The following is a 13,286-nucleotide window of genomic DNA, read 5'->3' on the forward strand; positions in this document are numbered from 1 at the left end:
CAGAATTAATGTAAAGGAATGCTATAATTACTGGAGTGCTATTCCATGTCTTTATTTCTGCCTCCTACTCCTAATTTGTTAAGACCATCATTTAAAGATGGAGAACAATTCACAGAAGTCAAACTTCAATGTCAGTCCCCAGCCTGTTGGATTCAAAGACAGTTAGCTGACCACTGCAGTAACGATTTGAGGTACTTGCATGTTTACTTTTAAGTTGAATGAATTGGAACTCCTCTGGTGGAAACAAACTTCTGAGTTAATGAAAAATCTTTAGATCCTTAACTTTACTTCTTACCCCATTTTAATTTGTCTTTTAAAAATGGAAGGTCTGAGTCCTGTAGTGAAACATTATTCAAGACTTCTTAAGGGTTGGTGAAAACTATCATATCTTTGAGATTATTTTCCTACTAAACCAATTGTTCAGATAATAAGCTGTAGTTGAGCAAAATAGTATAAAATGGTAAAAGCAAGAACAGCAAGAACAGAACAAGTACCTCAAATGTGCACCTACTGTAGGTTCAGTACTTTGAGAACACGTTACATTTTCTGTATCATCTATAAAAGCTGTCTATCCTAATATTTTTTGAGAAATGTCTTTCAAAACAACAAGTGACACCCTCATGGTGTCACTAGAGGAAAATACATTCATCCCTTTAAATAAATTAGTATTCCTTTGCTGACAAAGGACTGTTCAGAAGTTAATATCATAAAATAATCTATCATTTAGTTGTTGGGATATTTTGGTCTGGATTAAAGTTCTGCACTGACCACCTAAAGAAAATACATTTGTATTTATAGAGGAATGTTGCCAGAAAATCAAAATCTACTTTGGAACTAGAAGAAAAGTTTAAATTTTAGTTTGGTAGCAACGTTCAAACTCTGCTGCTCATGCAATGCTGCAAATAAAAATTTCAGTTATGATAACTTTCAGTGCAATAATGTTGATGTTTTTCACAGAGAAGAAGACTGCAAAAGACACGCTGTGTGCACTATCAGGCAGGCAGGGTGTTTTTTGGGGGGTTTTTTTTGGGGGGGGGGGGGGGGGGGGGGTGTTCCGTTTTTTGGGAGGAGGAACGGGTTTATTTCAAAATCTGATGTCATCCAGAGCTGTACAACAGATGCAATGAATACAAATCATCTATAACAGCAAAATTTTTAACATGCCAATAATAAAAAATAGTCAACTTATTTTAGATAATTAAACACAAGCAACTTATGAACTGAATTACCCCCTGGGGACAAATAACGTTTTTTTAATTGAATTGAATGATTTAACAAATGATATGCTTACAAAACAATGTGGAGACAATGTGAATAAATTAATTATGTACAAATCAGCCAAATGTATAGCAAAAGCAAAAACACATACATGTGAAAGAAATCCTGTTCCTCTTACATTCATATTTAGCTCTCTGCCGGCTTCACGGCTGGTCACAGTTTTCACAGAAACAGAAAAAACAAACATTTGCAGTACAACAAAGGATATCCTGGTTGATCGTGTTGTTGATCATGTTACTGTATTTTTATTCACAATACAGATCTGTTTATATCATATTAAGCACACAATTTATTGTCCATGTTTTTCAAAGAGGCAATATGTTTGAATGGGGGATACTGATTTCTCTGTGCAGTGGATCTTGCAGTAGTCTGGAGATAATTTCCTAACCAGCATTTGGATGAAGAAGTACTGTGTTCTAATGAGGCAAACTAGCAACACACAAGTTTGAGAAACTCGTCTTCAGCTGCCAGCCGCTCCCGGCATAGCTTTCTTAATTTCAAATACACCCTCTTGATGAAGAAGGTTTTGCTGGTATCAGTTCTCCCAACTTCTTGTCCAGGTAGTCTTTACCAACTTGAAAAAAAGAAGAAAAGAACAGAAGAAATTGTGAATATATATATATATATATTTTTTTTTTAGTCAAGTTTCCAATTTTTAGGTTCTTTATTTGTGTGGTCTTTGACCTGAGTGGAAAACAAAAAAGGTGTTGAGGCTGTGACAAAAAAAAACAAAAAAACAATGCTCTTGACGTCACCTGCTACCTACAGTTAATTATACATTCTTCCTAACGATCTATCTCATTTAGAGCGGCAGACAGTATGATTTCTGTTATCGGGCACTTGAGAAGAGGAAGAAAGGAAATGTCAGCCAAGAGGCAAATTCAATCTCAAAGCTATTTGTTCGTACAAAGTAAATCACATAATTTAAATGTTCTTTGATGGAAAATGCAAACTCCTATCTCTGCAGCTTGTCAGACTGTCGTCACTGATAATCTCAGAGATGCTTTTCATTACACAGACAATGACAAGGCATTAAGAGAAGGGGAGAAGGCTCTGCTTGATCATAGAAAATGTGAATTTACTGTTTTAAGTTCATGTTCATGTGAGGGAACTGTTGTCCAACAATCTAGCCTACAATATATAGCCTATTCAAATAAATATATAATAAAGATATGCTGCGATGAGCAGAAACAAAGTACTTACCTTTCTCAGTTGTCAATGTCTGATATGTGGTTCTCTATCTGCAATTCAAAGATAGAAACATCGATGAGATACACATTTTAATCCATTCTTACAACTGGCCACTTAGATACTGTAGCGTCCTTTTAACTTACTTTCCTTTTGAGCTAGCTAGCTAAGGTTAGTATATCAACTTTAAACAGTTGGCTGTCACTGTCAAAGTGAAAACATCTGCAAATACTTCAAAATGGTGATGAAAACCGGACTATTTCTTGGATGGGATTGACTTCTCGGTATCTGACTTTTTCTTGGATGGTAGTAATATTTTTGTGGTTATCTGGCAAATACTTTGAGGCAAAAATTAAAAACCCATCATCCTGCTAGAAGGTTTCAAACACAAGGTTAATATAGTAGAAGACTAGTAGATGGATTTTGTTATATTCATCCACATACTCCAGCTAGTTCTTCTTCATGTTTCCCTTGTTTCGACTAAGCTAAGCACACTAGATTCAAATTGTAGCTTTAGTTTTGCTGAAGACATGAGTATAGTATAAATCTTGTAATTCCACACCCAAAAGGGATATTTCACAAATTGTTGGACTACTATATTTGTGCCAAGAATAATGACTTTATTCTTGTCAAATAACACATGCACTGCATGCTACGTTTCTGCAAAAGAAACCACTTAAGGAACTGACCAATACTGAGCAGTGTAGCAAGAGGCATGTCATTAAACCAGACAGAGATGTTTACACACCGTCAGCCCGCTCACTACTTGTTCTGACTGTAAAAGGCTGCTTGGCTTGCTCACCATTTCACTGGTGCCTTCATCTTCATAGTCGTCTTCTCCACCGTCTGTCATCTCCCCCGCCTCCACTTCAGCTGCCCCCTCCACTTCCTCTTCACCAGAGTGGTCTACTGCGTTGCCATGGAGACACTCACACATCTCCTCTTGTTTCCTCTGCATATCTGAAGAAAAGAGAGAGAGCGATGAACAGAGAACTTGACAGCTAAAGTCTGAGCTTGATCTTTACTCATCTCTTTTTCTAGGTCATTCATAAAGTTTTAATGTTTTCTGTATCCCTCTGCCTTGTGTGGGACTTTCATTTCAAACCTCTACATGTCTTCCCCATTTGTATGTGTATCAGTTTGCATGCAGAAAAATCCTCCCCTCCCTTTGCTGTCAAATCTTACCCCCTTCAGAGCGATGTTGTCTCTCAATCTTCTCCAGCCTTCCGAGCAGCGAATCGATCTTGGTTTTGATCTGTGACAGCTCCTTTTTGATTGTTAGGAGCTGGTCCGTCTTCACTGGAAGCATGCATTAATAAAGAAAGAAGGCATAGTTAATGTGATGTCTGACAAGGAGACAGCAGACACCATATTTCTAACACTTGTCTGAGAGCAAAGTTCACTACCAGATGTTTGTCTATGGTACAATAAGTAAAATGATTGAGGAGCTGAAGAAGTTTTAGGAATTAATTTTATTATTTAGATTACTTATTGGGGGTGTAAGTTGAGTAGTAACAGTGAGTGAATAGAGCAGTGCATGACAACAGTTGTAAAATTTACCAGTTTTACACTACTTTGATTTTACATGAGAATCTTTGGTCACAATCTTTGGTCACAATCCTATCTCTTAAAAGCATAAATAACAAACAAAAGCAGGGCCAAGAGATAAAGGCTGAAAGTGAGTTTGAGTTTAAAAGTCACAGACACTTTTCAATTACATCCAGTCTTTGTGCTAAGCTAAACTGACCTGCAGTGATCATTCAAATACAAGACAAACAGAAGATCATCTAAAGTTCAAAAAGAAGGCCAATACGCACATTTCCTAAAATGCTAATCTTGTCCTTTAATTACCATTGATTAATTTACTGGGCAGTATATGACAGTATATGAACTCAACAATAAAAATGTATCATGCTGAAAGATACTGAGCAGCAGAATCAGAGTTTGGACATATGCTGACCGTAAGTCTGATATTAATACTCTTTTTAAAATGTTGAAATATGTAGCGGGTTGACTGCTGCCTCACTTGGTTACTAACTTTTTTCCAGATCTTTCTTAATGCTACATGTATAGGGCTGTCAATTACAGCAAAAAACAACAACATGCTGACCAAATAATTAAAGTTGGGGGTCATAAATCCAAATAAACTGGCCATTTACAAATTGCGCTGAGGTGAGGTTAGCTGGCGAGCCTCAGTTAAACAATTGGTGATATAGGAATTTTAATTGTGGAGATACAGAAACAGCCCAAATACTTTAAAGACAGAGGATCAGACTGGTTTCAAACAAACCTCCCATTTAGCAAAACAAAGACAGCTGTGAAATAACGAGTTACAGATTTTACCTTGAAATAACATGGTCCGGCTTAAACAATACAGCAGCTTATAACCTGCAATACTATTTGGATTTATAAAAGAGATAATAAGATGGATGACAATAGTAACCTGATCTTTTTTTTTTTTCACAGAAGCACTAACTAAGCAGACATGCATCTTATTCACTCCGAGCAATGTGTAGTGAATAATTAATCACAAAGTTCATCAGCAGCAGTGATAAAAGATGTTGGATTTTTGAAGTCATATTCTAAGATAAAAGGTGTTCCAGCTTTTGTGAAAGAGAAGATGTGCTGTTTCTTTGATCTCTAAATTTTGGTTAGATTCATTAAAAAATGAAAATAAACAAAACTATAAATGATTAAATACATTGTTTTATATCGTTACTATAAATCTGGCTGAACGTGTTTATTGGCGTTGCTGCTGGAAGTATTTTGCAGAGAGATTCCATCACTCATACTAACACATAAGTATACCCCAAGTTATAATAGACAAGTTTAATAAAAAAAAAAAGAAATATATATATACATATATATATATATATATATATACATATCTATATATATATATATATATATATATATATATATTTTTTTTTTTTAAACAGAATGAGAAAAAGTAAAGGATCAAAAAGGGGAAGCTATTGAAACATACGCTTGGGGGCAGTTATTGAAGAACCAACATTCAGAACTCGAGAGGACGAATAGGAGGATGAGGAAGAGGATGAACAGGCCCTGACAGGAAAGGAGGATTTGGCTCTGCGTGTTGAAGGGACAGCTAGCCGTGAGCGTTTGACAGGAATCACAGCCCGAGTCGGTGGCACAACACGACCGTGGTACTCAAAGAGTCTAAAACACATAAAAGATAAAAAATAATGCAGTAGGAAAACAACACATTTCTCAAAGATTCATTACAGTCGTTTTGTGTCATCAGGCTGTTGTTTTTCTATCCAGTGGTCACATTTTGGGTGGGTGGGGAGGGGGTGGCAAAAAGCACTTACAAACCACTTTATAGACAAGCTGCAAAATATGTTTGAATGAAAGTGGTACATATTGTACAACGCCACAACCCTTCAATCAAATCATTTCTCTGTTCTCTACGCCACGCCAAAATAGCAATAATGAGTCAAAGCTGAGGGATTGGACTTGCAGTGATACTGCAAAGTAGAGGAAGTAAACAAAGCAGTGAAAGTGTCAGAAGGAAGATACATATTTTGCCTCACTGGTGCAAATGACCAGCCAGGGGACTATCTGACATTCTGTACTTGCCTATGTGGATAAAAGCATCATTAGTAAGCCCAGCAGAGGGAAATAAAAACCTCCCCAATATGACATTCATTATTCCTATGATAATGTAGTTACTTTGCCTCGGATGGAAATGGGGCCATTGTGCTCTGAACTCATTTTGTTTCAAGTAGTGAAATTAAAGGAGGATTTATATGAAGAGCAAAAATCAGTAAAAAGCCAGCTTGCTACGCAATTTGGGAAGTTACACATCACAGGCAGTTTTATTTCCGAAGTATTAGTTTCACATACCTGCTGTAGAAATCATCTCTGTAGTAGTCATAGTCAAACTCATAGCCACTGTTAACACAAGAGAGACTTGTATTATTATTCTTTCTTCTGTTTTAGTGTTTTACTATGAGCTATATAGCCTACATTACGGTTTTTTTTAACATGGAAAGCCCTGACACATAAACAGGCAAAAAATATTTTACACACATAAACTAAATTATGTTCTTTTGTTAGTTAAAGACGTAATTACTAAAATCTTAAGCATACTTTTTTATCTATACTGTAGCCAGTAGCCATTTAGCCCGTGTTAGCCACAGCTAGCCTAGCTCTTTCAAATAAGAATTGTACATATCAGCAACTCTAAAGCTTGAAATATCACACTGAATGTTTTTTCTTTCACCTGCTCAAAGCCAAGTGTACAAAGAAAACCTTGCAGTTCATGGTTAGGCTTGTTTATGAACTGTGGTATTCCCGGGCTAAGAACTGAGTTAACTAATCAGATTAGTTGTAGCCTGCATTACATTACAGATAAGGAGTGGTAGCTATTTTTTTTACCGACAGCTCTGCCAATAAGAAAATACTGTACATGTATTCAAGGTATTATCCCCTATTTTGTTAACATTGCTAGTAGCCTAATAGATAAATGGGTTAGTATGAGTTAACTCTGGCACAGATTACAGTATGCCCATAGAATTACAACATCACATTTTGTAACATGCTGTTTGTTTACCAAGGCTAAACCAACAAGCTTCAAAGTTGCCATCAATATGAGTGTGGTATTAAGTGACCTAAGTGATTGAGGGTATTTCAATTTTAAAAAGATATCTAACTATTGCCTGCAATATAAAGCAGCTATTAGCCAATTAACAAAGTTTAGCATTGCTAAGCATAAACACTGAATAGGCCACAGACAGATCGATACAGAGGCACTAATAGGGAATTGTCAGTTTTCTCCAGAAGAACCAGGTCCACCAGTGAGGATCACAAGATGTTTTACAGAAAGCAAGAGTAAAGACAAAAAGTAGGTCAGCAAAGCAACATTTTACGGTCACGGTGTGATAACACATGTTTAACTCTGACCTGTAAAGGGATGAGAGAGGCCTCTTGGAGACGATCTTAGGCCTGTATGGTTTTGGCTCACCTGCCATGTTGATGTCTGGAATCAGAACACAAATCACTGTAAAGTTTTGTTCCAGGAATTATTTAAAAACATGGATTTAGAAATAATGTTTTTTTGGACAACAGCTAAATATCCTTTTGATATTCAATGGCATATATGTGGGTGAGCTGTCAAAGTTGTTTCATGCAGCTCAAAAATATATATATATTACAACAATCTTGTCAAAATTGCATGTACAATTATGTACAAACAAATACTGGTTACGGATTAATCCATGAATTCCTTATATATATATTAAGCATTTGTTACTTTGGGTTCAGTGGAAAATATAGACATAGGGAGGCCTTGTTCATACTTACCTACTGTATCTTTAAATTAAGACTAGAACTTTTGTTAATGAAATCAAACTCTCTGTAAGTATTTTTTATGTACAGTATGTAATTCAAGTCAGCTTTCAACAGCTGTGTCTGCACAAGCTGGTGCAGAGTAAATTCCGTTTTCCCAGCAATGCAACACATAACAATTTCAAATCCCAAGTGAAAGAAGTACATCACACCAGGAAGTTAATCATCCTGCTATGAGCAGAATGTGTTCCAGCCTCCTTCAGGAGCACTGCAGTGCTTGACAGCGTGATTTTTAAGGGAAGGCGCCGGACCTACATACAGCATGCTTCTGTCTTGGAAGGCAAATCAGCTATTGTTCGCAGTTAGTAATGCCATTTTACTTTTCACAGATAGTTTGGTATTGTCTGAACACAGGACTCCAATGTGGTTCTTCTGACTTCACATATTTCAACACAAACCCAAGAGCAATTTAAAGACAGAACGTATCCCTCCCTTTGAATTAAAAAGATAACACTCTGCATCCATTCTCATTTTTTTCTTTGGACAAAAGAAACGTATAAAACTCCACAGAGCAACTTTTGGTGTCAAAACTTTTGGGAAATGAGTGACACCTACTATTAGAGGATTCTCCTTTGAGAGGAGGATGAGGGTGCGTGGTGGGATTACAAGAAGAGCGTTGCTGACAAATGCTTGAGAGCTGCTTCCTCTGAACCACTTCGCTGACAAAAACACATCAAATAAACTTCATTCTGTCTGTCGAATAAATATCACCTCTTGGATAACCTCGCTGTTTTTTAAAATTTATTTCCAAATCTTAAAGGAATGGATTTCACCAGGGAAACTTTCCAGGGCTGCGTCTTTGCAACCAACTCATTGGTAACATGCAGAAGGTGTCTTAATAGGCTATGCAAGAGGAGACCAGAATGATGAGATTTTACATGACCTCACTTTTACATTTTCATGAGAACTACAGCAACAAAACTAAAGGAGCAACAACAGATCCAACAAGACTGTAAATAATAGTGAAGCAAGACCCTAACCTAACCTAGCCATTGGTTACTGCAGGGGTTTTTTGAATTTCCGTTGGTAGCAGTCACCATGGTACCATGTCTTCACCTAAATTTAAGTCAACTCATAGAGCTAAAGCTGAGGCAGGTTTTAAGCCTATTGACGACCATTTCATTGTGCCTGTCCATCAGTCAGGTCAGACTGTGCAGCAAACTATGCAGCTTTATCTTTCATAAAATGAAAACGGATACATTTCACCAAACACTCAACACAAACAATGTTTAAAACCCGGCTGTTAACACGTTAATTTCTGCTGTAAAAACAGGCATTTTTGAATGGGGACTATGTGACTTCAGAGTTTTTTGGAGCCGGTCTCCAGAAGACACTGGAGGAGTTGTTTGTATTTCTGCTTGTATTTCATGGCTTACACTTTCAACACTGGAACCTGCTGTTCGTCTATAGTATCAGAAATGCTCATTATTTAAAACAAAAACCATGCTGGGCACAGTGACTGTTTGGTACTCAGATTGAATCTTTTAGTTGGCATTTGGCAGAGGTTTTTGAGTTCTATGGGATGAGACTAACCAGGGAAATTAATTCAAAAAGCATTGAATCATTGAGTGATTCCCCTTCAGTCCAATTACTTGCGGAAAAAAAGCAGCAGAGGTTGCTGAGAGGTGGAAAATGTTTTGAAAACTTCTTTTGGCGACAGTGACATTAGTTGCTTAAAACATTGTTCTTAACATTTTCTGTTTAATTAATTCAAGCAGCAAAAAAGAAATCCACTTCAAAAGCATTAGCAAACCTGTGTGACTTATCTGTACGCAGCACACGGCTCTACACATGACTGACAGTCGATTCTACCTGCCAAGATCCACACAGAATTACACCAGTCTGTTATCACTGTTCACTTTGCCTGCTTTATTTCTCCTCAAACTCAATCAGCCTTGAGTGGTGCTCAAGGTCATACACGGAAACATAAACAAATATCAAACACTGAAGCCCACACTGACAAAGCGGGATCCCTGTCTGATGGATGAATCACCCTCAACGGCTTCATAAAGTTGTACAGATAAAATAGCAGCTTTGAACCAACTGCCTTGGGGATGATGCAGCAGCAAATGTCATGACAGGAGCTCAAGTCAAGTCTTAGAGTAAGCGTTGCAGCCTGAACCCTTTTTTCCTTGACGACTGGTTACGATGATAAGTGTACCAACTCACCTGATTTGATTAGACTGAGGTTTTAAAGTTACAGGACGCTACAGGACGTGGTTGCTATAAGTGACAAGTTGTTGCTACCATCTGTCTTCAAACTCGGCTAATTAAGTCACGGAACTGAACATCTGCTTGTTTTGTTGTGCCTTAAGGGGTTTTTTCACAGATACATAAAATCAATCATAAGTCTTAAACATATGGACCTACCCCTTCTGATTATAGCTGCCCTTAACTTAAAGGTAATGAGCATCTCTTTCTGTCTAAAGTAATTTAGCTCAAGCAGTAAATGCAGTATACTGCATGTCTCACTGCATAAGACCTCTGATTTTGTCTCTCAAATATTTTCTTTCCCATATTTTTACTGGGGTAACTCCATCTGTATCTAGCTCGTCCAATTTTTTTGTCTGCAGATTACCCATGTTTAAACCTCGCTCTCTCCTTTCCCTCCTCAATCCTTCTCTAATGGACTAATGGATCGGAGATATATGAGGAAATCACAGGGCCAGCTGTGTCATTATCATTATCAAAACGCAGCAGGAAGACGTGACGAATATTTCATATGAGAGGGTTCTTTCCTTTGCTTCCATACTGGGGTCATCAAAGACAGAAAGAGTACTAAAACGCACTCTCACACCAACACCAAACCCTACACACTCCTGACAGACACACACACACACCGTCTCTGATTAATTACAGTTATTATAAAAATCATATACAAAAAAATTGCATGAATATGCATGTGCGTGTGTGTGTGTGACTGTGTGTGTATATTTATGTTTAACTATACAAAAAGTTGGGCCTGGAGAAAAAAAGAGACTGTGTTGCTAAGCAATAGCCAGTTAGGACCTGGTTGATACTGCAAACTGTGAACAGCATTACATGGAGGAGGGAGATAAAAAGTTACTTTATGCTGGAGCCATTATGAGCAGAAGAATTACACAGACATATTCATAGAGTGCATAGAGAAAGACAGGTTACTTTGAAGCACTGTTTTATCCTCTCAGCTCGCTTTTTTATGAATGATTTGAATTTACTGCAGTCAGATGACGTTGTGAATTATGTTCGACAGTAAAGTGCTGGTTGAAATTTGAAAATTGTGGTGATTTCTGGGAGTTCTCTCTGCAACTCCAGTCCCACCCTGATGAAAACAAACTCCAAGTTGAGCGTGGTCAAGATGACTAAAACCCAGAATATGTTTACAGACAAGCTAATGTGTCCAAGTTTAATTTACGTTAGATTTTTTTTTAACTGCATACAGAAACAGTATGGCATCTTTCAGTAGTAGTTCCCAATCCTGAAGTTGTTGCTACGACAACAATAAACGTGTCCGTCGTGGCGGATGCCCCGATAAGCCACATCCGTTACAACTATAAAATGGAAAAAAGGATATCTCTTGTTTTGATAACTGAGGTAAACCATTAACTAATAAATATAACATTGTTTTATACATTTTTTATTGTAAATTGAAGGTAAGTAGATTTTCAAATTAAAAAGACAAATTTATAGTTTTTTTTTTACAAGAATTCTGGTTTTTGAAATGATAACAAGCAAACAATTACAAAAGACTGTAAAATGGACAGTTATTAAAGTTGTCATTTTAAAGTCCAGAATTAACTCAAGTTTGGTTTAAATCCTCTTTGTGGCTGAGCTGAGCTGTAAAAGTCTTCAGCATGTTGTTGACCACAGTGGATGACTTTTTCACTGAGAATCTAATTATCATTGTTTTAATTAATAATTGTTTGAATGCCATCATTTGCCTGGTAAGTAGAGCTCCCACTGTTTGTCATCTAACAGATGAGGAAAAATCTGATGATATTTTCTCCCTAAATGATTTGCTGTGATGAGTATGCAGTGTTTTCCTTTTCCTTTTCTGGATTTGTGGTATTCGCTTATATGCTGCATTTTTGTGGTTCATGTACACCATTTTGAGGACATCTATGTTTTGGTACCATGTCCTTCTTTTGTAAGTCAGACCATGAGCTGAAGGTGCTGCTATCACTCTGTCTCTCTCCTCATCTATGTACCACATAAAAGCATCAATCTCAGACTTTACTGCATCTTAATTTAATTAAATTTCCTCTATCCTAACGTTGTGGCTGAGTTCAGTTACAGCTTTATCCATCCACTGTTGGATCTTTTAGAAATACAAAAAAGTCAAAAAGGCACGCACATAATGGTAGAAGGATAAGTGCTGGGTGCTGCACCAAAGATCAAAGAAAAATAGTCCATTAAATTTCATTTATTGGAGCAACTTCTGGTGTGCGGACTCAGTACTTTTTTCTATCCTTTTCGAAATATTATCATCCGCACAGGTCCTCTAACACAGCTTGGCTTCATTCATATTAACATGTGCTAAGGCAGATGCTTTAGCTCATAGCATCCTTAAGCACTTTGCCCGTGGAGCTGTGCACAAGACATTTTAATAAGAGCTGGACTTGGATACAAAAAAAAACATTGACTTTGAACTATTCTGCTCTGATGAATAAAACTGAACGACTGCTTATGTTCAGCTTCCTTTTTAGCAAGAGCACACAATGTATTTTATTTCATGCCTTTTTCCATTCAATTTGGCCTTTTAACTGCTTTTTGCTGGCCTAATGGATGTTCAGTCAGGCAGATGAAAAAGATTCCCATTCAGTATTTTTGAGGGCGCTCTGACTGCATAGCTTGCATTTTTTCACCAGCACATGAAGCTGAACAGACAGTAATAATGTTACACATCTTCTTTTAGTAAATGCTTATGAAGCAGGCAAGCAGTCTATGTATAGGTAATGAAGCAGCCCTCTGAGGAAAAACTGACCTCCTTAGGTTTGGACAGTTGTGTTTATTAAAGCTCAGCTGTGTCTCCACTTGGAGCTTCTTCATCCTCCCAAATCATCTCATTGAATACTTTCCTCCATAAATATAATTCACTAAACTAGTTCAATTTAGCTGAAGAAAAGAGACGAGAAAAGGTGTTTCCTCCATGAACTAATCCCGAAACATAATCTTTGGCAGGCAGAGGCTCACTAACTGGCACAGAACAAACTTTGAGAGCACATCCTGAGGAGCAGGTGAGCAGTGTTTGATGAAGAGATCATCCAGGCGCCCGTGTGAATACAAATGTGCGACTAAAAAGACATCCAGCGTGACAGTGATCGCAGATTCAATCTAAGCTGCGTACCAGCTCCCCTGTAAATCTGACAGGCAGGACTTGAATAATCTTTGATCTCGGCTCAAGGGCACCACGGCCTCTGCTTTTTATTACGCCCGAGTGTGTTTTCTCGAGCAGTGCAGGATGAGTGACA

At 37.4% G+C, this 13,286-nt stretch overlaps 1 protein-coding gene across 2 annotated transcripts in view; it reads right to left on the minus strand.

The window, feature by feature from the left end:
• Positions 1 to 1,052: 1,052 nt before the first annotated feature.
• Positions 1,053 to 13,286, minus strand: part of LOC306827569 (RNA-binding Raly-like protein) — a 39,823-nt gene continuing 27,589 nt past the window's right edge. For both annotated transcript variants that reach the window (XM_079349482.1, XM_079349481.1), the window contains exons 3-9: positions 7,393 to 7,468; positions 6,334 to 6,381; positions 5,453 to 5,646; positions 3,652 to 3,765; positions 3,269 to 3,426; positions 2,485 to 2,519; positions 1,053 to 1,853 (exon numbers count right to left, since the gene is read on the minus strand). In XM_079349482.1, coding sequence (XP_079205608.1) covers positions 2,487 to 2,519; positions 3,269 to 3,426; positions 3,652 to 3,765; positions 5,453 to 5,646; positions 6,334 to 6,381; positions 7,393 to 7,468 — 623 coding nt within the window. In that variant the 3' untranslated portion in view covers positions 1,053 to 1,853; positions 2,485 to 2,486. The remainder of the gene's footprint in view (positions 1,854 to 2,484; positions 2,520 to 3,268; positions 3,427 to 3,651; positions 3,766 to 5,452; positions 5,647 to 6,333; positions 6,382 to 7,392; positions 7,469 to 13,286) is intronic.

Source organism: Symphodus melops, assembly GCF_947650265.1.
Source record: "Symphodus melops genome assembly, chromosome: 7".
Classification (NCBI taxonomy): Eukaryota; Metazoa; Chordata; class Actinopteri; order Labriformes; family Labridae; genus Symphodus; species Symphodus melops.